The 26,674-nt window shown below is 37.6% G+C and overlaps 1 protein-coding gene across 1 annotated transcript in view; it reads right to left on the reverse strand.

Annotated features, from left to right (window-relative positions):
- LOC123253451 (nuclear receptor subfamily 2 group C member 2-like) overlaps window positions 1-16,824 on the reverse strand; it is a 58,441-nt gene extending 41,617 nt beyond the window's left edge. Inside the window, exons 1-3 of the mRNA XM_044682644.1 lie at window positions 16,784-16,824; window positions 15,084-15,284; window positions 12,372-12,439 (exon numbers count right to left, since the gene is read on the reverse strand). Coding sequence (XP_044538579.1) covers window positions 12,372-12,439; window positions 15,084-15,284; window positions 16,784-16,824 — 310 coding nt within the window. The remainder of the gene's footprint in view (window positions 1-12,371; window positions 12,440-15,083; window positions 15,285-16,783) is intronic.
- Window positions 16,825-26,674: the final 9,850 nt, after the last annotated feature.

Genomic DNA, 26,674 nt, shown 5'->3' on the forward strand with positions numbered 1-26,674 from the left:
CATGTACTGAACTTTAAGGATGGTTTATTCCCTACAGCAGCAACTGATTCATTTCCATTTTATGACATAACCCTAAATTATGGGTAGCCAGCTCTGGCTGGTTCTTTTAATCAGAGGCCCTATCCTTAGCTTCCTTCTCTCTCTTATTTCCCTTGGTGAAATCATCTACTTCCATGGTTGAAAGGGTTGGTTCTATGTAGATGACTCACAAATATATCTATATCTTTAACTCTACTATCATCCATATCTATGTACATAAACAACTTTATATCTTCCAGATCTCTTTTTGGCTCCAGTGACACTGCCTATTGTCCATAACCACTTGCATGTTGCAGTAATACCTAAAACTCAATTTGACCAAAATAGAAATCATTAGATCTTCCTAACTGCTTTATTTTTGTTGATAGTTGTCACCATTCTCCAAGTTGCCTAGGCCTTAAAGTGTAGGATAACTTTTTACTTTTCTGCTTCACCTCCATATCCAATCAGTTGTAAAGTCTGGTCAATTCTATGTCTACAATTTCATATCTGTCATGTCCTCACTATTCACATCATCAGTACCAGATGAGAGGATGGACATCTCTGCCTATTTTTTTTTAAAAAGCTTTTTCTTGGATTTCTTGCTTCTGATCTCTCTGCTAACTGATCCTTCACATAAATGCCAAGATAATCTTTTTAATATCTGACAATGCCACTCCTTTCTCAAAAACATTCAATTGCTCCATATTGCTAGTAAGGGAAAACATGAACTATTAAGCTTGACATTTAGGGTAATCTATATTACAATATAGTGCCAACTTATTTTTTTTTGCCTTATTTCACACTAGTCCCTCCCCTGAGTTTGACATTCAGGTAAACTGATCTAGAGTTCCTGTTCCTGGATCTTATCCTACATTCTTTCTTTTTCATGAATTCACAAAAGTTACCTGACCTCTCCTGGTCTCCCACTTTCTCCTCTATCTCTGGAATGAACTTTTATCTTTACCTGTAGAAAACTCCTTCTTCAGTGACATTTGAAGAAGGCATTTCTTCTATAAAGCCTTTCCCATCCAACCCCACCACTGTCCCAAGTGAAAGTAATTTCCTCAAATTTTATCAAAGCACTTGGTCTAGAATTTTCATTTGCCCTTTTATTATATTCTATTGCGTATTATTTTGTTGTTGTTTAGCCTTTTTGGTTGTCTCTGACTCTTTGTGACGCCATTTGGGGTTTTCTTGGCAAAAACAAACCTGGAATAGTTTGCCATTTCCTTCTACAGCTCTTTTACAGAAAAGGAAACTGAAGCAAACAGGGATAAGTGACTTGCCCAACGTCACATAGCTGGTAAATGTCTAGGACTGGATTTGAACTCAGGTCTTCTAGACTCCAGGCCTGCACTTTATCAACTGCTCTACCTAGCTGCCCATTGTGCATATATCATACTACTCCCACCTTAAATTATAAACTCCTTGAGGTCAGTATATATAATAATTTTTCATCTTTGCATACCTAGTATTTATTACTGTCTTGATTAATATAACTAAGTAGGTGCTTAAATTAATTTTTACTAAAATAGAAAATAGTGTGTAGAGCCCTGGCACAGTTTCCTTTTGAGCTGCTACCCAGGTTTTGTCAATATATATCATCAAATTTTTCTGTATCAGTAATGGCCAAAAGACCCTCAAAGGTAGGTACGCATTTCCCTACAAACAAGGGAAAAATATACCTTCCTTATGTAAATATTACAATATGAAAGAAATTCTGATCCTAAGCCTGGTTACTAAATGATCTCTTTACACAGAAGGTATTTCCTGCTAAAAGGGTCTGCCTTTATCTAATCAAATTACTCTCACCATTCAGTTTCATCATACTCCTCTAAAGACAATACAAATTAGAATCAGCTCTTAATTACTATCTCATCCTTCCCCTTAACATAGGGGCAAAGATAATCCAACAAAGTAGGTAATCCAAACATCATTTCTATTTTTATTTCAAAGGCATCTAGTTTATCTTTATAATTAGGAAGCTAAATTAATTGTATTTTGCTAAGGCTTAAGATTAAAATTCGTTTGAATTCCTTGTGTATAAATTACACACTAAACAAATAATAAAGGATTACCTAAACGCTAACAAATGGCAAGGGGCAGCAGAATTGTGGCAAGTGTGGAGCTAAAAATTAAATATAGTCATTTCACAGAATGGGCGTCCTGATATGTATATAGAACTGAGTGTTGACTGCACTTAGAATTATGATGATCTGGAAAATGTTCCAAACTGTAATCTAGAAGTTAAGTCCAATTTTAATTGGGGAGAAAGGCAGGGCTGCTCAGATCCCAGTAAAACGTAAACTCCTTTTTAAGAGAAGGGATGATTTCACTTTTGGCTCTGTATCCTCAGAACAATGCTTTATATTTGTTACAAATAATATATTTTATTAATCAATATTTATAATGGACATATATTAATTTTATAAATTACTTTTGTTTATTGAATTGTATTTCAAAAAGTTTGCCAGCGGGCGGCTGGGTAGCTCAATGGATTGAGAGTCAGCCCTAGAGATGGGAGGTCCTAGGTTTAAATCTGGTCTCAGACACTTCCCAGCTGTTTGACCCTCGGCAAGTCACTTGACCCCCATTGCCCACCCTTACCACTCTTCTACCTAGGAGCCAATACACAGAAGTTAAGGGTTTAAAAAAATGTAAAAAAAAAAAAAGTCTGCCAGGTCATTCTGCAACCTAGGGGATCTATGTAAGGAAATGTATTTAATACATTCAATAAATATTCACTGAATTGAATTGATCAAAATGACCTAAGAAGGAAGTTTGAACTTATCCCCCAAAATCATTGGATTTAATGAAGGATGACGCCTTAAAGCAGTGATGGGAACCTATGACACGGGTTGCCAAAGATGGCATGCAGAACTCTCTCTGTGGGCACTTGGCCGCCCTCCCTCTGAGCTCGTTACTAGAAAAGCAGAGGGACTTGGGCTTGGCTGCTCCAACTCCCCTCTCTGCTGTGCCTGATGACATTTTTTTCATATCACCCATCCCTCTGCCCAGCAGCCCAATGGGAGTACCCAAGGGGTAAGGTGGGGAGCTGGTGGCAGAATTGGAGGGGAGCAGAGCGCTGGGGCCACTCCCCTCCCCCTCTCTACACTTGCTGAGGTCATTTTTCACTTCACTTGTCCCTCTACCCAGCAGCCCAATGGGAGCATTTCCTCCCTCCCTTGTGTGGGATAAGGGGGCAGCATGACACTCAGTCTGAGGGGTGAGGTAGAAGCAGGACCTGGAACTCCATCTCTAAAAGGCTTGCCATCACTACCTTAGAGGATGGCTAACTGAACTTTCCCCTTTCTCCCCCTGCCATTTGACAGATGAGAAAACTCATGTCTTAAGAGTAGGGAGTTAAGGGTCTCACCCAAAGTCTCAAAGAGCCAGGATCCAAACCCAGGTATTCTTAGCTCCAAATAAATTAGTGCCCTTTCCATGACACAAAGTTGATCTGAACTTTGTATTCCAGAAACTGAAAAGACCTCTCTCCAAGCAGATAGGCAATATTTACTTGTCTTGGTTGTGATACTATTTGGGTGGGTGGGTAGAAGGTGCCATATCAGAATGAGAAGTTTATCTGTTTTGTTTTTAAAAGCAAAAGAATTCTGAATTATAGGACATTATTATGGCTCAAGGTGAACTTGGTAAGTGAACTGAACAATAAATTGGTGACACAAATTTTGAGACCTTGAATTCATATTTATATAATTTATGATAATTTATGGTGGGAATAATGAAGCAAAAAGATACTTCCTAAATTTGCAGTAAGCCACAGGCAATCTTTAGCAACACAGACTGAAACTTTTATATCTTTTGGTTTGAAAAGATATGTATTCATGAATAGACTTGGCTACCAGTGACTTAGCAAAGAACCTCACATTCAGGCTTACTACAAGACAACTGATCAAGCCGGCTGTTAATTTAGACCAGCAGTGATTTAACAAAACAGGTCTCAGAGATGGTGTTACTGTTTAGCAGCAATTTTTTCTTTCTGGCTTGGCTGACCTATTGAATAGGCTACCTGATATAGTAGATATAAAAATTTATTTCAGATTATGGGCAAAATAATCTAAACACAGTAACAAGTATACGTTTATCTAACAACATTACTATCAATGAGGGATAGGCATAGAGGCAGGATCTATGATTTTCATTGTTAGAGAGAACTCTCAAGTAAGGAAAACTCCCTATATTCTAACAAATGATATTGGCTAATGTTGGCTAATTTTTCTCTTAAGAGAAAAAGAGAGAAGTTTCGGACACCATAAATCCTGCTAATCCTTATTATTTCTATTTCCTATTTTAGAATTCCTAAATCCTATGATAACAAAATAACCCTATTTTCTTAATAGGAGTATCTTAAAAAATATATTTCGCCAGTAACACTCAATAAAGAAAACACCACATTATAAAGAAATGACCCCAGGGCAGTACAACAATTCAGAAGGGGAATCTATTATAATGGATATAGCATCTTGGGTTCAAATCCCAATTTTGCTTCCTGTATGATCTCTGGCAAGTCAACTAACTTCTTCATCTTGATTTCCTCATCTGTAAAAGGAGATATTGTAAATTCTCATACTACTTACCTCAAGGTTTGTTGTGAGGCTCAAATGAGAGTAATTTATAAGTTCTGAAGTTGTATACTAAATAATTATAAAGTTAAATAATAAAGGGCCACATAAATATAAGCTATCTTTTCTCTTATCACAACAAAAACTTCTCATTTTCCATAGTGATGGTCTTGTGTCTTTGATCTTTTAAAAACTTGCTATCAATGTAGGTTTCCAGCCAAGCAAGTCCTTGAAGTTCAGGGGCCTGTATAATCACATCACTGCTTCCTAGATCACTTCATCAATGTTTAATATTTTACTGCAAACATCCAAGTAAATATTTATACAGCTCCTAAAAAAGGATGAAGCCAGTTCAAAGAAAAAATGAGAGCTAGGGCAATTATTCTGCACCTAGAAAAAGGACAAAGCCTTACTGTTCAGCTTAAATAACAATAAATCAAAGAAGAGGGGAGAAAGAGTTTAAACCAATCTAGTTTGAAATGTCTCTGTGGGCACAAGAAAATTAAAGGGAATTTAAGCCCAAGAAAATTAAATTCTTTTATTCTTAAAAAAAGAAAAAAAACCACTTCACAAAGGATGCTTTTCAAGATAAACTGAGAATGGTATGTTTAGTGGGAAGTGAGGGCATATAGGTTGAGTTGCCTGTGATCTATTTCTCTGGGGATATTACATACTAAAATATAAGACAAATAGTCAAATAGCTATATTTCCTCCACGATACTTTGAATTTTATAAAGCAAAGCTAAGAGATGCCTCAACTTAAACTTCCTCTTTGTGTTCTAGGAAGTGTACATTCTCAGACCATATATGTGTAAGACAGCATAAGAGATGAGCCTGGCTCCTGAGGACAGGATCAAACAGAAAGTAATCTTGTTGTTACAGGACAGTTAACAGGAGACATAGAGGCAGACAGAAGGTGAGGTCTGGAACAAAAGACGCAAGCTGCCTTACTTTTGCCTTAGCAGAAACAATGAGATGAATTTATAGAAAAGACATTACAGAATCAAAACCATAGTAGACAGGTACCACTGTTGGCAAGAAATGAAATATAAAAGGCTAATTAACACCAGAGTATCATGTTTCAAAAGACTTAGAGCTTAAGAACTTTGAAAAGAAAAAAGAAGAAATGGATAAAACAATCTGACAAGGAAAATACTCAAGATTAATAGAAATCTAAGGTTTTTCTGTCATTCTATTACTGGACAGGAGTCAGAAACAACCCTAATGAAAAATAAAAAAAAATAAAAAGCTCAGGGACAACCACATGGTATATTATAGCCTGCTATTATCACCAGATCCTGCTGCACCCTGCCTGGATGCCTGCCCTAAAGTGTCAGGTATCTGTTAGGTTCACAGGTAACAATAACATCCAACGCTTCTCATTAACACAGCCAGCAGCTGGTCTGAAGAAGGAGCCAATTACATTTTTATCTCCCAGTGAGAGATGATAAAAAAAATAAGTTGCTAGAGTTTTGATCATGAGAGCCTTGCCACAGCTCCCAATTGTTTCTTGGATAAAATAAAATGCATCCATGATCCTAAGCTTTTTGACTCTCTATCCTACTTTCCCAAGTGTCCTCATCTATAGCTAACCCTCAGCCCAGGCAAATCAATCGCTCTGCCCTTGTTTGTGCCCTGTCTTCTCATCACCAAGCCATCCTTCCTGCCATTCTCCTTTCCTTCTGATTCTTAATAGGGATATTAAAAAAATATTCCACCAGTAACACTCAACAAAGAAAATACCACATAATAAAGAAATGACCTCAGGGCAGTGCTACAATACAGAAATGGGAGTCTGTTATAACGGATATAGCATCTTGGGTTCAAATCCCAGTTTAGCTCCCTGATTACACACCTTCATATTCAACTGCCCACTTTCTCTGTCCTTCTCAGGGCCTCTAAACCTTGTGAGATGAAATCTGGTTTCAGTCTATCCTGCACTAGAATATCTTATCTATATGATACAATCTGTACCTGTTAAAGAAGTCAGCAAGGCATTTATTTGTTCTGTTTACTCCCTTCTCGACTTTTTAAAGCATCCAACAACTTATCCTAACACATCCTTTCCCTTTGCAGACAGGCCTTAAGCAAAAGGGCAAAGTAAAAGAGATCATGTTTGTCATGTGATAACAATTATCAATCCTGAACTTTCATGTTTAAAATAAAAGTCCCTTAAAAATTTTAGCTATGGCCTTACTTTAAACATTTCAATTTACTAGAAGTATTTGTGGCCATGGGGGCAGCTGGCATCAAAATGAGAAAGTCTCAGGCTCAAGTTCTGCTTCTGACAGACTTTATTCTTAGGTAACTCCTGTAACTACTCAGTTCCCAAACATTTCTTTAAGATTCATTCTCTATCTAGGGTCTGAGGAGAGATTTCAAATAGTCTGTGAACCTGAATCTTTTATTTTGATAATCATATTTCAATATAATTTCTTTCCTTCATGAGGTATATATTATATTTTATGCTTTTAAAAACACTGTTCCAAGAGAGGATCTATGGGCTTCACTAGACTGCTATGATATAAAAATGGTAAAAGCGGGGGGCAGCTGGGTAGCTCAGTGGATTGAGAGCCAGGCCTAGAGAAGGGAGGTCCTAGGTTCAAATCTGACCTCAGACACTTCCTAGCTGTGTGACCCTGGGCAAGTCACTTGACCTCCATTGCCTACCCTTACCACTCTTCCACCAAGGAACTAATACACAGAAGTTAAGGGTTTAAAAATATATAAAAAAAATAAAATAAAAATGGTAAAAGTCCTGTTCTAAGACATTATAAAGCAGATGCCAAACTGCATTAGTTGAAAGAATTTCCTCATCAGTTTTCCAGTACTAATGAAATCAAAGGTTAGGTCTAAAATATGGAGTTTAATCCAAGCACAATGTAATCCTTTGTACATATGGCTCCTCTTCCTGCTCTCGCCAATGTCTCTTTTTCTTCTGACTAGGAGAACTAGGAGAAAAAGAGAGATTCCAAAGAGACATCTTGGTGGTGCTATAGTCATATCTGTCCTACAGAGACATTTCTGTCATTAGATACATTTTCTCTTTTGTTTCAGTTACATTTCAAGAGTGAACTTCTTCTTCAAGGCTGGCTGGCACTACTGGACATTCCTTGGGTGTGGCATTCACTCTTCTATTTTTTGTCAACTGCCCTAAAAAACCTACCAAAGTGACTGTTTCCTTTCTTTTTAAAAATCTGGGAGAAAATTGAGGGTGGGGGGAATGCAGTGAGGAGAAGAAAAACCTGTTTAACCTCTTTCTCTGTGACCTGCTTGGTGCTACTCTTCTACTTTTCAAGAAATCATTTTGTCACTTACCCTTCAGCTGATCAATAAAAATTCCTTGAAAGAGGAGTTGTCTATATATACACTACTCACATCCAATCACTTCTCCATCTCAAGCAATAATGCTTGTCTCCTACCTCACCATTTAACTTTGAAACTGCTTTCTCCAAGATCAACCCCCCAGTTCCTCCTAATTGTCAAATCCAACAGTCTCTTCTCAGTCCTCATTCCCAAGGCAGGGTGTTATTATAATGGAAAGAGTATGCATGACATTTGGGGGAAGAAGATCTGGGCTCAAATTCAAGGAAGAAATGGAAGATCAGAGGGCTAGAGGATAAAAAGGATACAAAAATACTTCCTGTCTTCAAAAGCTGTACATTCTAATGGGTGTATATAGAATAATAACATAAATAATAATGGCAACTCATTTATATAGCTCCTCAAGGCTTACAAAGGGTGCTCTTATTATCCCATTTACAGATAAGAAAATTGAGGCTTGAGGGTTGAAATGACTTGGTCAACTGCTGAGTGTCAGATTCAGAATCTGAACTGAATTGAAAGTCTTTCTGATTCTTGGTCTAGTGGAATCCTGTTTTCTGTTGCCTCTAATGGGAGTAGTAGATGATCAATGCCACCCAAATATCAGGTTGACCCTTAAGAACTTTTAAAAAAATTCTTCACTCTCCAAATATTTCCAGTTATAGGAATGGAAATGTTCCAGATATACAAACAAGAAACTCCCAAGAGCTCTACTGATCAACATTGTTGTTTCATTCCACAGGCTGGATAACTGCTCTGTATCTCTTTCCAAAGCATACACGGCATTGCCAAAAACAGACCAACACCTACATCTATTTGTGGAACACAGTAGGCAGAAAGACACAGTTTTTAAAATATAAGGTCTTGCCTAACAGCACCACCAAACTGTCTTCTCTCTTCAAATGCTCTCTGCTTCTAACGTGTGCAAGCACAAAGGCTGATTCATTATTGGGTTAGATCTATAACTTAGAATAGCATGACTTTTGATGAGCTCAAGGTAACCTGCTGATTTATTTAGCAATTATAAATACTAATGCATTTTATGCTATAGTGCTAACAAAAATCATAGAGGGGGCAGCTGGATAGTTCAGTGGATTGAGAGCCAGGCCTAGAGACGGGAGGTCCTAGGTTCAAATCCGGCCTCAGACACTTCCCAGCTGTGTGACCCTGGGCAAGTCACTTGACCCCCATTGCCCACCCTTACCACTCTTCCACCTATGAGCCAATACACAGAAGTTAAGGGTTTAAAAAAATCATAGAGATGCAGATTTGTATTTGGAAGAAATGACAGAATGTCAGAATTAGACCTCAGAGATCACTTCATCCAACCCTGTCATTTTATAAATAAGGAAACCAAGACCCAAGGATATAAAGTACTTTTGTCCACGGTTCCAGAGGGAGACCAAGTTGAATTATGGTACCAGTCAGTCAATCCACAGGCATTTTTTGCATTTTGATTCATTTTTCAATTAGCAGGCCTTTACTTTCCCTCCCTCCCATGCATCATTTAAAAGGAAAAAAGAAAAATAAAGCTCATGCAACAAAATATACAGTCAAACAAAATTCTCACACTGTCCAAGTCCAAAAATATATGCTTCATTCTACATTTCAAAGCCATAACCTCTCTGTCAGGAGATAGGCAGCACTGATCATCAATTTTTGGAGTCATAGTTGGGCATTGCATTCATCAGAGTTTTTAAGTCCTTCAAAGTTGTCTTAAGTGAAGTGCTTTCAATGTATGAGGCAGCAGGCACTTTGAAAATAATAGTCTGGCTTTCCCTTCAATGAACAAGCATAAATGGCATAGGTTGTGCTCAGTCTGTTTGGCCACTAATCCTGAATTTGCTTACTCTCAACACCATTAAGAACAGAGGCTCAATCTGTCTATAATCCAAAGAACATGCTTTGGCCTCTAGTAACAAGGGAGTATCTATAGGGAAACTCACTAAGTCCTCTGTTACAAGTGCTGTAGCTGTCAGGTCTTTAACCTCAATTCTTTACCTCGAGAATGTATTTCCAAGATAACATTTCTTCTGGTGGTAGCTGAGACAGCCGTCTAGGCATGGCCCCCTCAGGAGACCTCCCCTGGGACATGCTGTTCTGAGCATACTTTATTGAATATTTTATTTTCTGCACAATTTTGTGGTTTTACTGTTCTCCTTTTCAGTTAGTTGATATCAAAATGACTACTCAAGCTGGTAGTCAATGGTGAAAATTCTAAAATCAGAGGATAAAGATAAGCTAGTTGAGCTCACCTAAATCCTGGGTTGAAGTCCACACATGGTCTTCTACCCCCAAAACAGTTTCTGAAGTCTGAAGAAACAAAGACAACCATTTTGTCTTCTTTTGTTTCTTTTAAGAATCTAAATAGGATTTGACCTCTTGCTATTCCCAGTTTTTCTATAGTCATAACTATTCTCTCTTTGTAAACCTAGCAGCTTTATTCAATTTGCATCTTACTAGGAAACCTTATCTCATCTTCATATTTGCTCATTACCATTTGCATTAATAATGTTTCAAAAAGGAAGCAAGTAGGTACATAGCCAGTTCTCTGCTGATACCTAATATAAGAAACTTACATTACTAGGATCATGTAATATTCAAGATGGAAGAGGCCTTTGAGAGGTTCCTACTTAGCAGATGGAGAAACTGAGGCCCAGGTAGACTAAATGACATGATCACACACAGCAAGTTAGTGACAGAGCTGAAACTAGAAACCAGATCTCCTGTCTCATTATTTGCTCTTTATATTACAATGCTGATAGCTAGTAAGAAATTTGTATAATCGTTAGCTTTTCTTATAATTTTAAGCAGAGTATTGGTCTACTTGTTCCTGACTAAAGTAAATACCTAGGAATAAAAAGGAATTACTAAGTATATATTCGTCTATTTCTACCAGATTTATTCCATTCCATTTAATCAGACTTTTCACTTACTCACAAATGAATTCATTTGAAACTTAAACCCTTTATCTTCCCCATGCAGAGTCACATTTTTAAAAAGTTTTAATGCCATACATATGGAAATTTAAACCACCTCTCTTCCAATTTCTTCCACCTTCCTGCAGACTTCTGCTGAAACAAGGATGATAAAATAAGATACATTCTTATTTGGTTCTTAATTCAAAAGAACTGCTTCTTCAAAGTGGGTAGTGCTGACCAAGAACAACAGTTTGATTATAAATTGTCTTTGTTGACACTTCAAACTTGGAAAGAGATTTGTTAGTGAAAAAGGCTATAAGCACTCCTATCCTTTAGAAAGTCTTTTGTGATCTGGCTGTTGGAATGAGCACTTAGGCCCATGACAGAAAATCTTCTTGCCCTGGCTTAAAAAAATTTGTCACAGCCACAAGGATGTTACATGGGAAGTTATAAAGAGAAACTGGCTTTGGGCAAGCACCAGCCACATGGATGAATGTGAGATGAGAATCTAATTTGAAGGCCCAAGCTCTGATCTTGGTCCTGATTCAGACTCCAGATTTGGGCAAGTTGTTCCTTAGAAGGCCCCATCTTCATACTAAGCATCCTTGCAGTTCAATCCTAACGTTCAAGAGGGCTAACAGGACACAAAGCAAGAAAGGCTAAAATAGCTATTCCAAGATGGAGAGGGGTTAAAAACATTTTTTCCCTTTGGTCACTTTTTACAAAGAAATTTGTGCTTGAGTATTAGAGGTTTTTAGTTATTTTAATACAGTCCCCTAATATCATAAAAGTAAGATTTAAACCAAAGGGATAGAACTTAAAAGGTAATTGTTATTGGAGTTATTCATTAAACACATCCCTGAAACTCTAGGCAACTCCCAAAGTGCAAATATTAGCACAGTTGCAGATCCCAGGTAACGCCCAAATCTGACCTAAGTGAGAGCTAAAATGGCAATATGCCAGTAACTAACTTGATGTAACTGGTTCACATAGTTAATCTCTCTCTTCAAATATCTATGTTGCCAAATGGGATCCAAGGGATCAGAGGGCACTCCATATCATATAGCGAAGTCAGTTGAGGCACATGAAGGCTATTTCAATGAAGCCATCATAGAGCACTATAGAAACTATAGCTCTCTATACGTCAGAGATAACTAGGACCATCTCTGCCCACAAAATAGATGTAGCTGGAAAGGGGATATCCAAGAGAAATTAAAGCATTTAAAACCTTTGTATTATTATAGTGGGGAAAATAGGAGGTGGGGTGCTATTGGAAAAAAGAAGCTGAATCAGCTTTCCTTTATACTCTGAACAATTAGTAACTAATCAAACCTTATGTGATATTTCATTGGAAACTGGGCAATAGCAGTTTCCGCTAGCTTCTTCTAATTAGTCATGCGTGAATACTCTGGTGGAAATTAGCACTGATCTGCATATAAACTTATATATAAACTCTGCATATAAACAGAGCTTTAAATACATTTCTCTTTCTCTGGAAATGTGACTCTAAGGTCCTAGATACCTCCTTTCACCACCACCTCTTTCCCCTTTAAGGGAATACTCATCTCCCACATGTTAATCAGAGTAAGGCTATGGACATGGAAAGGTCGGGGGGAAAAGTTCAAATAACCCCAGACTCCTCAAGTCTGATCATTGCTGGCAATGTTAAATGTCTCAAGAATTCATGAAGCACCACTCTTCAAATTAGGAGGGAAAATCATCTAATATCATAGTGGAGTAAGGCTTCTGTGTTAGCACAAATCACTTAAGGGTAAGATTTTAATTTGATACACTTTTTGAATGTTGCAATAAACATTTTTAATGCCCTTAGCCTAATTTTCACCTAACCTAATGTCTGGCACTTGGTTAGCTTGTGTTAATTCAGACTCTTTGGAAGGAACTGTAACTTCATTCAGTACTCTATATATTATCCAAGTTCTATATGATACAGAATATATATCAATATTATCTCCTCTTATCTGGTTACATAATTTCTCTTGGCACTGGTATTTTCTTAGTATGATGTTTCCGAAGAATGTGTTGCCTCACCCCAAGCAAACTGGACATAAAGTATGAATACTATCAATAATCTTGACGTTCTTGAAAGAAAACCAGGGAACAACAGGGATTTAGAAAATGGATGTTTTTTTTTTCTAACTTTATTTACAAGAAAGAAGACATAGTGAAATCGCTAAATCCTCAGGCTCCACTTTCAAAAGGAAAATTGAAAAAAATGGATGAAAAGTCTTATATTGCAATCTATCAGTACTTTAGGGGGGAAAAGCCTTTCCCAAAAGATTTACTCCCATGGCTTTTAAATTCTGCATTCAGAGCTTAGCACTAGCAATAGAAGATACAAATACCCAAAGCACAGAGAATTTCCTAGGGAAATCACTTGAGAGCAACTTACTAGCCTCCAAAGGGCTAAAATGTGTTTCCCACAAACTTGTTTTCCAAAATAATATCCTGGTTGTTTATTTGCTAGACATTAAAACTCTATTGATGCTCTACCTTAGGTTAGAAGCTCTGGTGATATGTGCGTGGGGTTGGGGGTGGTACTACAATAGTTTTATAAGTACATGTAGTACAATGGTACTACAATAGTGGAAAGATTTTAAGTATGGGATTGGTAACATACTGTTAGCTTGTCCTCCAAGGACCAGCCCAGATAATTCAGACAAGTTCCTCATCAGAAGGGTGATGAGACATTGCATCTCACCAAGACCACTCTTAAGGCATACCACAGTAACAATCTTGGTTAGTGGAAGAAGCACAAATCTACTGATAAAATCATAGACCTTATACTTCTCAAGTAAACAATTAAAATAAAATGAAGAGTTTTCCTATTTAATCACATGATATGTTTTTTCATGAGTCCCTTTTCTTACATTAAAATTTTGTAATTTATTATTTCAAAAAAAAAAGCTAAAAAAAGCTAAATTACATAAAGGAGAGAAGAAAAGTAAGAAGTATTCTTTTTTTCCCTTTAACCCTTACCTTCTGTCTTAGTATCAAATCTAAGATATAAGAGCAGCAAGGGCTAGGCAATTGGGGTTAACTGACTTGCTCAGGGTTACATAGCTAGACAGTGTCTGAGACCACAATTGAAACCAGGTCCTCTGAATTCCACACCTGGAGATCTATTCACTATGCTACCTAGCTGCCCCTATATTTGTGCCCTCCCTTCCCAAATGAGTACTGGAGTACCATTTTCATGTACTAGAAAAAAAATTAACAGAGCTTTAGATACAACAAGATTTTTAACCAGTAGGCACAAATTAAGAAATTATTTAGGAAATTAAACCATTTCAAGAAGCAATTAGAAAATGTGTATCATGGTAGCCAGCTGAGCATGAATTGAACCACCAAACAGGATTTAAAGAACGAGAACACTAGGAGCAAGATGTCTCTGTTGTTGGTCTGGAAATTTAACCAATCAGCTTCCTTTGCCAACATCTCCATCCCTGATACTGGAATACTACAGAATTTCTATCATTGTTCTTCAAAGTTTTAATACTACCCAACCCTAGAAAATGGCAGTTCCTTTTCCTGTGTGACTCATATCCAAGGCTGTCCACAGCACACACTCTAATCCAACCTCCCAATAATTTAAAGTGTATTCCCTTTTCTCCAAAATATAAATTGAAGGAAAAATGGTTTAGTTCACTTGGGGTCTTACGAAACCTGTCTGGATTTAAAAGTAAATGTTCTCATTAGCTAATGGAAGTTTGAAACATTTTCCCATAAGAGAACTGGCAAGTACCCAGCAAGTCTGTGCTTTTTTCTCATTAAAATACTTTGGGCTGAGATGGCTTTTCTGCTCAATATTTATGATCACTTCACCTACCTAGGATGGGAAATGGTGAGCTTGATAAATGGCTTTAGATTGCCTAGGCTTTATTTTTGCTCCTAAAGTGCCATTGTTTCTTTTATGAAGTCCCTAACCCTGATTGTACCACCTTGTTATAGAAGGAGAGGGGAGGAAGAGAAAAGACTTCATTGCTTCTATTTCTAACTCTGGTACTGTAAAAGTAAAATGCAGATGCCATTGTGGCACCTGCTGCTGACCTTAACAAAGCCCATATTTAAAGTCACAGATAGTGATCAACCCTCCTGAACTCTATAGTATAAAAGTCAACTTATTTTCAAAGCATAAATGAAGTAGGTTTAACAGCAGGCTTCTCTCTGAAAATCAAGCAACATAACTGGGCAGAAGATTGCAGTAATCACTTACTCTTTGGTCAGAAGGGGACAAGACTTCAGCAGAAATCGAGACAGCCCAGAGTCCTGGAAGTAGAGGTCAGGTGGGGCTGTCGGGCTCTTGAGATTCAAACACCTGACGATCACATAGAGCACTGCAGCCACAGCAGCTAACTTCACCCCATCAAACACAGCAGGCAGCTCGGAGGTTTCTAGCATTGCATTCATCTTGAGCCTGTAGAGAAGAAGTATATGAAAAAAGGGTAGGCAGAAGTTTGGTGTTTGCAGGGCACACTGAGACAGGTGCCAACTGCTAATCTCACCAAAGAAGCATGGGGAGGCTTCTCAGAGATTAACAACTGGGCCAAAACAGTGACATAGGCCTATGCTTAGGAAATAGTAGTGGCAGCAATTTCAATGGCTCCTCATAGTCATGCTCAGGTCTCCCAGAATTCTAAGAAAAAACCCCCACCAAATCCAATCCTTCCTTGACCCTTGTCTCCCAAGCAGCTATTATCCCTCTCTTCCCTAATCATTACCAAACTTCTAGAAAAAGCTTTCTTTATCCAATACCTTCAACTTCTTCCTCACAAACCTCTTTTTATCAACTTCGTATAATCTAGCTCCCAGCCCCACCACTCAGCTAAAATTGCTCTCTCCTAATGACTTCTCAATTGCCAAACGAATGGCTTTTTCCCAGGCCTCCTCCTACTTCTTTGCAGCATGTGACGCTGCTGACCACCCCCTCTTTCTGGACATGCGTTCCTCCCTTGGTTTCAAAGACTACACTCTCTTCTGGCTCTCTTCCTAATGATATCTGGCATTTATGTAACATTTACAATTTATAAAGCACTTTACATACATTATTTTAATTTGATGGTTACGACAAAGCAATAAGATACATAACTTCAGATAGTATAATTATTGAAAGGGGATATAGTGTAGTAGAAAGAACCCTGGATTTGGAATCATGAGAGATAAGGATATTATACCTTTCCTGGGAAACCCTAGGTAAGTCACTTAATATCTCCGAGTCTCAGTTTCCTCATTTGTAAAATGAAAATAATACCTATTTACCTTACAGGGATGTTATAAATAAGGCATACAAACATTAAAACACAACATAAATACCAACTATTATTATCACTCTTAGTTTACAGATGAAGAAAGAAGCTTAGAGAGCTTACATGATTTTGCCCATAGTCACAGAGCCAGAGGTAGAATTCAGGGCAGCTAGGTGGCACAGTGGAGAGAGTGCCAGACCTGTAATCAGGAAGACTTAGCTTTCTGAGTTCAAATCTGGTCTCAGATACTTAACCAGCTGTGTGACCCTGGGTACATCATTGTTTGCTTCATTTTCCCCATCTATGAAATGAACTGGAGAAATAAATGGCAAACCACTCCAGTATCTTTGCTAAGAAAACCCCAGATGGGGTCACTAAGAGTCAGACATGACTGAAAATGACTGAACAACAACAAAAGATTCAGATTTAGATTTCTTCTGATTCCACATTCCCCCCCTCCCATTACATTATGCTCCCATGAAAAGAGCTGGCATTTATGTGGTACTTCAAGGCGCACAGAGTGTGCCAGTCCAAGGGGGGGGGGCTTGTTAGCATGGCCTGTGGAGGTCTAAGGAAGCTATTCAATGGCCAGCCAGTGTGCTTGGATGCTTTTGGAATATTGTGTGCCTTCTTTATCTCCTGTTCTTATACAACACCAGTGTAATCATACCTGATCCATTTGCTATAATCATCTGTGCTATAATGGTCCATTTCTATGTGGTTATTGCTGAGAGACCCAAAATGCTTGTGGCACCAGCAAGTGGGTCCCTCCAGCCAAGGGTTGTGGGTCCCAAGCAGAAATTAGGCATTTTTAGGTTGGTGAAAACTTGGATCAATATTTGTGTCACTATGTATCCCAGATTTATGGGAATGCTGGGACCTCAGTCACAGTCAAGTTCCTGCATGTCCTTTGCTCAATAAAATACCAATTTGAACATTAGTAAGTTTTCTCTGACTACTAATTCCAACTTCTAATGCCTGAAAGAAGCTATAATCTTGATATATTTGATATGGTCACACAGAGCAATGCATACATATAGCTCTTTAAATTCTCCCCTGTCTTTTTTCACTGGCTTCTCATTCTCCTAATTCCCCAAAGCAATGTTCTCCCAAGGTTTTCCCCATAAGTCCTTCTTCCCTTCTCTGATTATTTCTTGGCAATTTCATTCACTCTCCTGATTTCAACCACATTTACAAAGATGAGTCTCACATCTACATTTTAAGTTCTGACCTTTCTGCCAGACCTGCTACTCTTAACCTCCATCTGTAGGCCACCTCCAAGTGAATGTTGCATTGGCACTTTAAATTCACCATCTTGAAAACAAAACCTAACATCTTTCCATCTAAATGAGCTCCTTCTGACCAAAACTTCTGCCAGTGACATCATTTGCCTGTTCTTCATAACTGAAGCCTGATGCTTAACTTTGCCTCTTTCCTTTCTCATCACCTCTTCTTATTTCTAATCTTATAACCTCATCCTATATTCATCTACCAAGTCCTATTGTTGCCTGTAGTTACCAAGTCCTATTGCTCCTTCTTCTATATCTCCTTTCCATTCCATTCTCCTCTTTTAGTTCATTTTTATTGCTACCATCCTATTACCAGCCCTCATTACCACTAAGCTTCTTTACAGGCCTTTCTACCTTGTTATTCCATCTTTCATAGTACCGTCACACTTATTTTCATTAGGTATAGATCTGGTCACATTAAGCATTTTTTCCAAAAATTGTCATTCACTCTGTTGCCTTTCTTGGATAAAGTTCAACCTTCTTTGTCTGGCAGTCATGGACCTTTAGAATCTGGTGCCACCCTACTTTTCCAACCTCACCTCATATGACTTCGCCTCTTATATAGTCCATTCTCTAGTCACTGGCCTACTCTGTTTTCCTACAGCATCCCTTAAAGCTTTCTGCCCATTCCTTGGGCTCACTGCTAACTATGCCTGGAATGTTCTTGCTCCTCCCTACTAAATTCCCACTAATCCTTTAATGCCAAACTAAACTGCTACTTCTTCTCAGAGAAGCTTCCTTTGATCCTCTTTCCGGTGGGTAACCCCCTAGCATTCTGTTTTATACTTACTGTTAGTATTACAGTGGATAAAGTGCTAGGCCTGGAGTAAGGATGACCTGAGTTCAAAACCAATCTCATATAACTATGTGATTCCAGGCAAGTCACTTAACTTATCTATCTCAGTTTCTTCAACTGTAAAATGAAGATAATAATAGCAGCTAGTTCTCAGGGGTATTATAAAGATTAAATGAGATAATATTTATAAAGAATAGAATATGGCACATAGTAGGTGCTTAATAAATGTTCCCCCCTCCATTTAAAGTACATGTCATAGATAATAAGTGTGAAGTAATTATATAGGGAACTTGGATTCTGAGGACCCTAGTGTTAGGTCAGAGGAGTCATAGTCATGTGACATGTCTGATGACCAGATGCTTCAGTCCCCCCACTCCAGGCATGGGCATCTGAAGCATCAATGTGCCAGAGCCAGCAAAATGTCACCACAGAGGGAGGAACTAGTGGAGCTTAAAAATCAAGCTCATTAAGGAGTGGCTTTTTTTTTTTTTTGGCAACTGACCTTTGAATGGTCTCTGCAGCTGCTCCCTCAGCTCCTTATCTTATCTGGTAATCTTTGGCAACCAGTGGCCTGAGCCAGCTAAATGGAGAATCAGATCTAGCCCTAAAGTCAGAAAGGCTGAGACCTATATCTCTCTATAAACATCTTTCTCTCTTTTTACTAATAAATGCTTATAAATCTAGTAATAAGCCTCCAGATTAATTTTTATTTATAATAATAACTATGACATACATTTATTTATGTTGTATCATCTTCCCATTATACAATAAGCTTCAAGATAGTAGAGAAACTAACTTATCTAAATTTTTAACTCCTCCCCTTATTAGATCCCCATTAGAATTTTAACTTCCTTTACAACCACTGGTCAAAATTTCTTTAAAAAACAAGAATATATAATACGGAGAAATGTTTTACATGACTGCACATGTAAACTCTATATCAGATTGCTTATCATATCTCAAGGGGAGGAGGAGAAGGAGGGAAGGAGAGAGAATGGAGAACTCAAAATAAAAAAGTGTTAAAATTATACATGTAACTGAGGAAAAATAATTATTTTTAAAAAAGAATATAATATAAAGGGGGATGCATTATGCTTTTTTCCCTCTTAATATATATTTTCCTAAGACACACAAATAAAATTACAAATAGCTTGAATGGTCATATTTTGAGAGAGTGAGAAAAGAAGAGAACAAAATAAAGCAGGCACCATGTTTAGTTCTAGGTAGTGGAGTTTAGGAAAGTCAGGTAAAAACTGGTGAAGATTCAAAGGAGAGCAAACCAGGATGCTGAAGAGTCTTGAGATCATATTATGAAGGGATCAGTTGAAGGTAGTAGGGACATTTCATCTGGAGAAAAGAACTGGATCACAGAATCAGAGATTTAGAACTGAAAGGAACCTCAAAGGTCATTTACTTTAACCCCCTCATTTTATAGATGAAGAAACAGAGGTTCAGAAAAGTGTCATATTTCACTTTCCATTTAGCCATTCATGCTCCACCAGCAGCACCCAGCAACAGACTTCTATAAGTCAAGCTCCTAGTCTCTAAGAAAGTTAAATTACTCCTCTTTGGAATGCCTGCCATAGGGCTAAACTATCTTTGATTATTACAATTCTGTTTAACCTGAGATTTCTATTTAGCTGGTTCTAATCTGACTATGCTTTATATCCCAGCCAGCCAACCTAGGCCATTTTGATATCTGCCCTAATACCATATGCTTGCATTGTTACTCTTCCTTCTTTTCACCCTTGTTCTAGGTGTAGGAATCAAAACCCCACCAATACTTTGGGAAAGGGCAAGTCAACTGACTGTCCTATGGTTCAAGAGCATGTCGACTGGCTGCTCTATGGATCCTTCTGACTCTTTAGGCCAGAATCTCCTTTCTTGGTCACCACTTCCCTCAATGTACTGGTTGTCTCCCCAAATAGAGCGGAAGCTCCTTTAGGTCAAGGATTGTTTAACTTTTTCTGTCTTTAGTGCTTAGCGCATTATCTGGCATATACATTTGTCTTAGTGTGCATACTATCTAGTGTGCAAAGAGGCAAGTTTAGGCTTACAGTGAGAAAAACTTTTCTAGCTGGAGCTGTCCTAAAGAAGAATTAGCTGCTTTGGGGGGCAGTTGATTCCCTGTTTCATGAAAGTCTTCAAGCAGAGCTTAGTAGACCACTGGTAGTAGATATTATATAGGTAAATTCTGAATATAGGTTGAACTAGATAGCAACTGAGGACCCTCCAAATGCCAATAGTATGTGGAAATTTTTTAGATTTTTATATAATTCCAATAGGCTTTCTCAGAGAAATACTGAAATTCATTTTGAAAAACAGATAGGCAAGAAATATCAAGACTAACTATAAACAAAAGAACAGGAAAAGGGAAGGCTTTATCCTACCAGATTCTAAAATGTGTACATCCTCACAACTTTGGGCAAGATTAACATTTTGCTACCATCACCAGCCTTCAGAATGTCGGAATGCTATAAGCTTCTGTTTATGGATCTACAAGACAGCCTTAAGTAACAGGTGTTTGTTGCTAAGTGTGTCCTCTGAAAAGATGTCTTTATAAATGTCAAAGGGAATGAAGTGCTTTTACTGCAGGTATAAGTTTACTGCCTGAGATATTCCAGCTCTCCATAATAAATTTGCAATTAGGCAATAACATTACCATCTTTGCCTGATTTCTCTGGGATTTATTCCACAGTGTTTCTCCTTTTCTTAGAGGAAAATTCATATTCTAGCCCAGTGATGGGCAAACTTCAGGCCAGATGTGGCCCCCTGAAATGTTCTATACTGCCTCATGACATTATTCCTAATCTGATGAATACAATGAGTAGGATACAATAAATACAATGAAACAGACTGACAGAGGAGCACTTCCTTTTCTTTGGCTCCCTCTTTAAAAAGTTTGCCCATCATTGCTCTAGCCCATTTAATTCTCTCTCTCTCTTTGTGATTTCAGGGAGAGGGGAATGGTACTCTAGTCAAATTTTCCCAGGGGATATCCAACAGGAAGGATATTTTGATTATGTCCACTTATCTGGCCCAAATTCCAAACAAAAAGAGATCGGAAGTATAGCAATACATGTTTGTATCTGGCTATTTCCAGAATTTCCTGTTCTTCTGTCTTTTGAAGTAGCTCCAACATGTATGAAATGATAATGTATTCTTCCTCTTGTTAACATAGAAATTAGAAGAATATCAGTTCATAGGCAATACTAGATTTCCATGGAATGGTTTATCACTAGGCTATTTTCCATCAAGAAAACTTATCATAAAGAGATAAACTAATGAACAGTGACAAGAGGAAAGCATTTCCCAAAACCTTAAATAATAGCCAATCATTACTTAAATTTTCAAAAACTGATTAAGACTCAATTCAAGAAAATATTCTATAGCAAAGACTAGTAAAAAGGAATAAAGAAATCCTTTGCCCAACAGCAGGAGTGCAGAAGTGACTAGTTCTACTCATCTGTTCTCACCAAAGAGAACACAATTCATTGAGAAAAGCAAGATATAGACTATTTCTCAGATTTAAAAAAATGTATTTATTGATGCCTTAAAAAATAACCAAAACACTTCATACCCTCTGTTTCAGAATCAATACTGTGGATTTATTCCAAGGCAGAAGAGTAGTAAGGGCTAGGCAACTGGGATTAAGTGACTTTTTGTCTAGGGTCACACACTTTTGGATGTGTCTGAAGTCAAATTTGATCCCAGGACTTCCTATCTCCAGGCCTGGCACTCTATCCCACTGAACCATTTAGCTGCTCCTACTTCTCAAATTTTAACCAATTTTCCACATCATAAGTATGGAAAGCAGAACTTTTCACTTTCTGGTATTTGTGAGAATTCATGTAAGGGTATATTGTTCACTTAATGTGACCCCTTGGCACTTTCTTAATGTATCTAATTCCAAAAATGTTAATGATGGATGTGGCTTAGATCTTTCATTAGTACACCAATTCCTTGGTCATTGAACAATATGACCAAATGCAAATAGCACCACTAGTTAACTATGCTATGTGATTCTTAGTACCATTATCTCCTCTTTCTCCCATTTGACTATCTTCATTATGGAAGCAGAAGAGGATTCATGGCCATTTTGTGTTTTAGCCCATGTCACTAATTGCTATGGCCAAAAACAGATTTTCCCCATTTAAACTGTTAACTTCCTTCAAGATGCAGATGCTCTTTTAGATTACCTCAACTGCTAATGTCCTCTTTCCCTCTGCCTGGTCTTTAATTACTTTATATTTTTATTTTGCCCTTAGTCTGTATATATTTATTTTACCTATATTTAATATATTTCCCCCCAATAGGAGATGAGCTTCTTGGGCAAGGACTGTTTCAGTTATGGCTTTGTATCCCAGCTTCTTAGCATGGAACTTGGCATATAGTAGGCACTTAATAAAGGCTCAGTGATTGAGTCATAAGTCAATCTCCTGGTAGTAAACAAATTTATATTTAGCTAGATTGAAAAATAAGCCCCTCCTTTCAAGTCATTATAGCTTGAAGGGTCCAACAGAACTTGTGCTCTACTAATAAAGTTTCTGAGAGCCTGGGGTGTTATATCACAATGACAGTGAAAGTGTGACTTCAGCAGGAGACTCTGGAATATCACTTTAAAACTCAGGATGGACTCTGGATAATTTTATCACATTCATCCTTTAAACTTTCCAAAGGAATAACATCTTCTCAAATTCACTAACCACCAACAGTATGTCAGAGGTCCCTTTGAATAGAACTATAATTATTACATTGAACCCTCTACTTATCCTAGATTTCTTCCTTCTTCCTCCTCCTGCCAACCCTATTCATTAGTTGCTAAACCCTTCTTCTGGGACTCCACTTGCATAACATCTTTCATATCCATCTCCTTTTCTCCATTCCTATAGCCAGCATTCTAGTTCATGCTTCCAGTTCATTATATCTCACCCTAACTATCATATTTTCCTAATTTGTTTTCTTATTTTCAATCAATCTTCCATACCACCCCTAAAAAATCTTGCTAAAGCACAGGTCTCAACATGTTACTGTCCTACTAAAATAACTTTTAGTTTTTGCTTCTAGGCCTTTGCCCTATTTCCTCTAGGCTAAATTATAAACTCGCCAATCCTGGCTCTCTACAATTTGATTTCAAATGACTACGATAGTTCTAATTTCATATTATTCTATCACACATTCAATGCTACAGTTAAAATGAACTACCAGCTGTTCCTGAAATCAGCATTCCATTTCCTTCCTCCAATGCATTTGCAAAAGCTATCCTCCCATATGTGGAATATGATCCCTTCTTCAATTCTGCCTCTGAAAAATCTATCTCTTCCTTCCAGGCTTAGATCAAACAGCATTTGTCAATGTTCTCTTCTTTTTTTCAAATTAATTTATATTTATTCATCTATGTACTTGTTGGATACCCTCATCTCCTCCAACCCCGCTCATGTACAGTAGGAAGAAATCTCCCCAAAGGCAAGAGTTATACCATTTTTTTTTGTGTTTGTAGCACTAGCACATAGCCAGTACAGAGAAGATATCTCATAAATTTTTATTGGATTGAATTGAACTAAACCAAAAGGGAGTTTTCTCTTTACCCTTTTTTGTTTGGAAGTGAACAGATATAGTCTAATGTGGTTTGACTAGATTCTTTTTCCTCATTCTATTTCATAAAGCAAATAAGTAACAACTACAGATTCTCAAGTCAATACCTTATTGGATCAATATAGTGTTGAGAAACCCAAGAGAAGGGGAGAAAATACCCTTAGCAAAATAATCTTACCAATTTCACTTGTTCTTTGATGGCAGGAACTCTTGACTGTCGTTTTTAGGAAGCCTTTGAACTGAGATAGTCAAATTATCCTAAAAATCAAAGAGATATTTTATTGTTTTTGAAGATTGTGAAGGAGGTAGCCTAATTAAAACACAAATATAATGACCTAAAAAGCACAGGTCTAATGAGGGAACTGTCTGAAAGGCAAAAGAAGATTACTGCAATAAACTTTTTAGGCAGAAGCAAAGAACCACAGCCCACTTTATGAGTGCCCACGACTAGTGTTTCTTGACCTATTCCATTCACAAGTTTTTCTTTTTAAATGTTACAGTGCCCAAACAAATCAGTATTGCTTCTTAAAAGAAATGGAACAATGAGGCTTAGGGAGAAAAGAAAACTAACTTGCTAGTACTGGATTTTAAGGATGAACCCTTCAGCAGATTAAGTTGCTTCCTTCCAGCTACCAGTTTTAATTGCCATCAAAGATATCAGAGTACAGAAACTGTGGGAAAGGGTGGAGAAGATGTTTTCACCTGGTTTTAAGAGGAAAAAACCAAAACATCTGTTGACAAAGCAGAGATTATATATTTAAAAGCACTATGTCCTTGGGGGCAGCTGGGTAGCTCAGTGGATTGAGAGCCAGGCCTAGAGACGGGAGGTCCTAGGTTCAAATCTGGCCTCAGACACTTCCCAGCTGTGTGACCCTGGGCAAGTCACTTGACCCCCATTGCCTACCCTTGCCACTCTTCCACCTATAAGTCAATACATGGAAGTTAAGGGTTTAAAGTAAAAAATAAAAAAAAAGCACTATGTCCGTCTTTTCATAAATTTACTCTATAAAATACCTGAGTGGCAAAGGAAGGCTCTATAACAATAAGAAGAACCTTACCTAACAATCATTACATGTAATGATCCTCTACTATGGGCCCCAGTGTTGTGCAAAGATTTTTGGGTAATAGAGAAATAGATGACAGCTCCTGCATTGGTGGGATTCAAGGCTTCCATTAGTGAAACAACTAGTGAACAATATATGGGAAGAGAACCTAAAGTGAGATGCTGCGTGTTCTACATTCTAAAGGTGTCTCAGTTATCTGAAGGAGGGAGAGAATACTGAGAAGAGAATTTAATACCCAAGATGTCATGGAGGTAGATCTTGAAGAAAGTGTGGGATATGATCTCTAATGTTCCCTCTAGTTCTACTCTAAAAAATTTCAGGGGTTAGGATAAATAAGAAATACTCAGATTGGCATTTAAAGCCAGTCTTGTTAGCACTGACCTTTCCTGTTTTATCTCATTTCCACTGAGCTACCCAGCTGCCCCCTAGACTATACTTTAAACATAACACTTTCATATTTTATTTACATAATTTTGCTGGAGACCTTCCTTTCCTATAATTTTTTTCTTTACTTCTTTTTTCCTATATCTTCCACTTTACCTATTGAAACATAGCAAGGCACTATTTATGGACACAGTTAACTGAAACAGTAAATAAAAAGACATTAATTCTTAACTCCAAGGACGCTTGAAAGTAACCATCCTTCAACATGGAATATTGATAGCTATATTCATAACATTCTCTCTAGTTTTCTTACTTTCCATTATAGCTTCAAACCAAAAATATTTATACACCAAAATCAGTCCGAAAAATGCAATATTACTTCAGATAATTAACTTGGACCTATTCTCATTGGAATTAAAAAATGCAAACAACAAAGATTTGTTTCCAATATTTATCTGTTGACTATAATAATGCTTCATGTACCTATGAGACTTCTAAGACACATCTTAGTTTTTTCATATTAGAGGATATTGCCATCGACAGTATTTGTTGAAAGCCACAGAAGAACCACTGTATCCAAATAATAATCATAGGTGAAATTATCTTCCAATGCAAAGGACAATTATATAAGGTAAAATTCATTTCTGAAGTATTTGAGCAATTGTTCATTTTGGGCTCAGGACAACTAGTCATTTCAAAAGCAGTTCAGATCATGTTCCATTCCCCATGTTTTTATACAGATAAAATCAAGTTAAAAAAGAACATCAAGGACAGCTTTGCAGAGGAAAAGAAGCCACAGAATAGTACAGAATGGTCTTAATAGTCATGATGTGGAAGGAGGTAATCTTATATCTTAGATGGTAAGGAATACTGAACTGATTGTATATGTGAGGGTCAAGTATTATTGCCATCTTTCTTGCCAATAGCCTCGTTCTTTGAGGTGTTACCTTCCAGAACCTAACACAATGTCTTATACTATATAACAGGCACTTAAGAATTAAAAAAAAAAAACTCTGAGGTATCACCTCACACCTAGCAGATTGGCTAAAATGAAAGGGGAGAGTAATGAATGCTGGAGGGGATGTGGTAAAACTGGGACATTAATGCATTGCTGGTGGAGTTGTGAACTGATCCAACCATTCTGAATGGCAATTTGGAACTATGCTCAAAGGGCTATAAAAGAATGCCTGCCCTTTGATCCAGCCATACCATTGTTGGGTTTGTACCCCAAAGAGATCACAGATAAACAGACTTGTATGAAAATATTTTATAGCTGCACTTTTTGTGGTGGCAAAAAACTGGAAAATGAGGGTATGCCCTTCAATTGGGGAATGGCTGAACAGACTGTGGTATATGCTGGTGATGGAATACTATTGCGCTCAAAGAAATAATAAACTGGAGGAATTCCATGTGAACTGGAAAGACCTCCAGGA

The sequence above is a fragment of the Gracilinanus agilis genome, chromosome X (genome assembly GCF_016433145.1).
Source record: "Gracilinanus agilis isolate LMUSP501 chromosome X, AgileGrace, whole genome shotgun sequence".
Taxonomy (NCBI): domain Eukaryota; kingdom Metazoa; phylum Chordata; class Mammalia; order Didelphimorphia; family Didelphidae; genus Gracilinanus; species Gracilinanus agilis.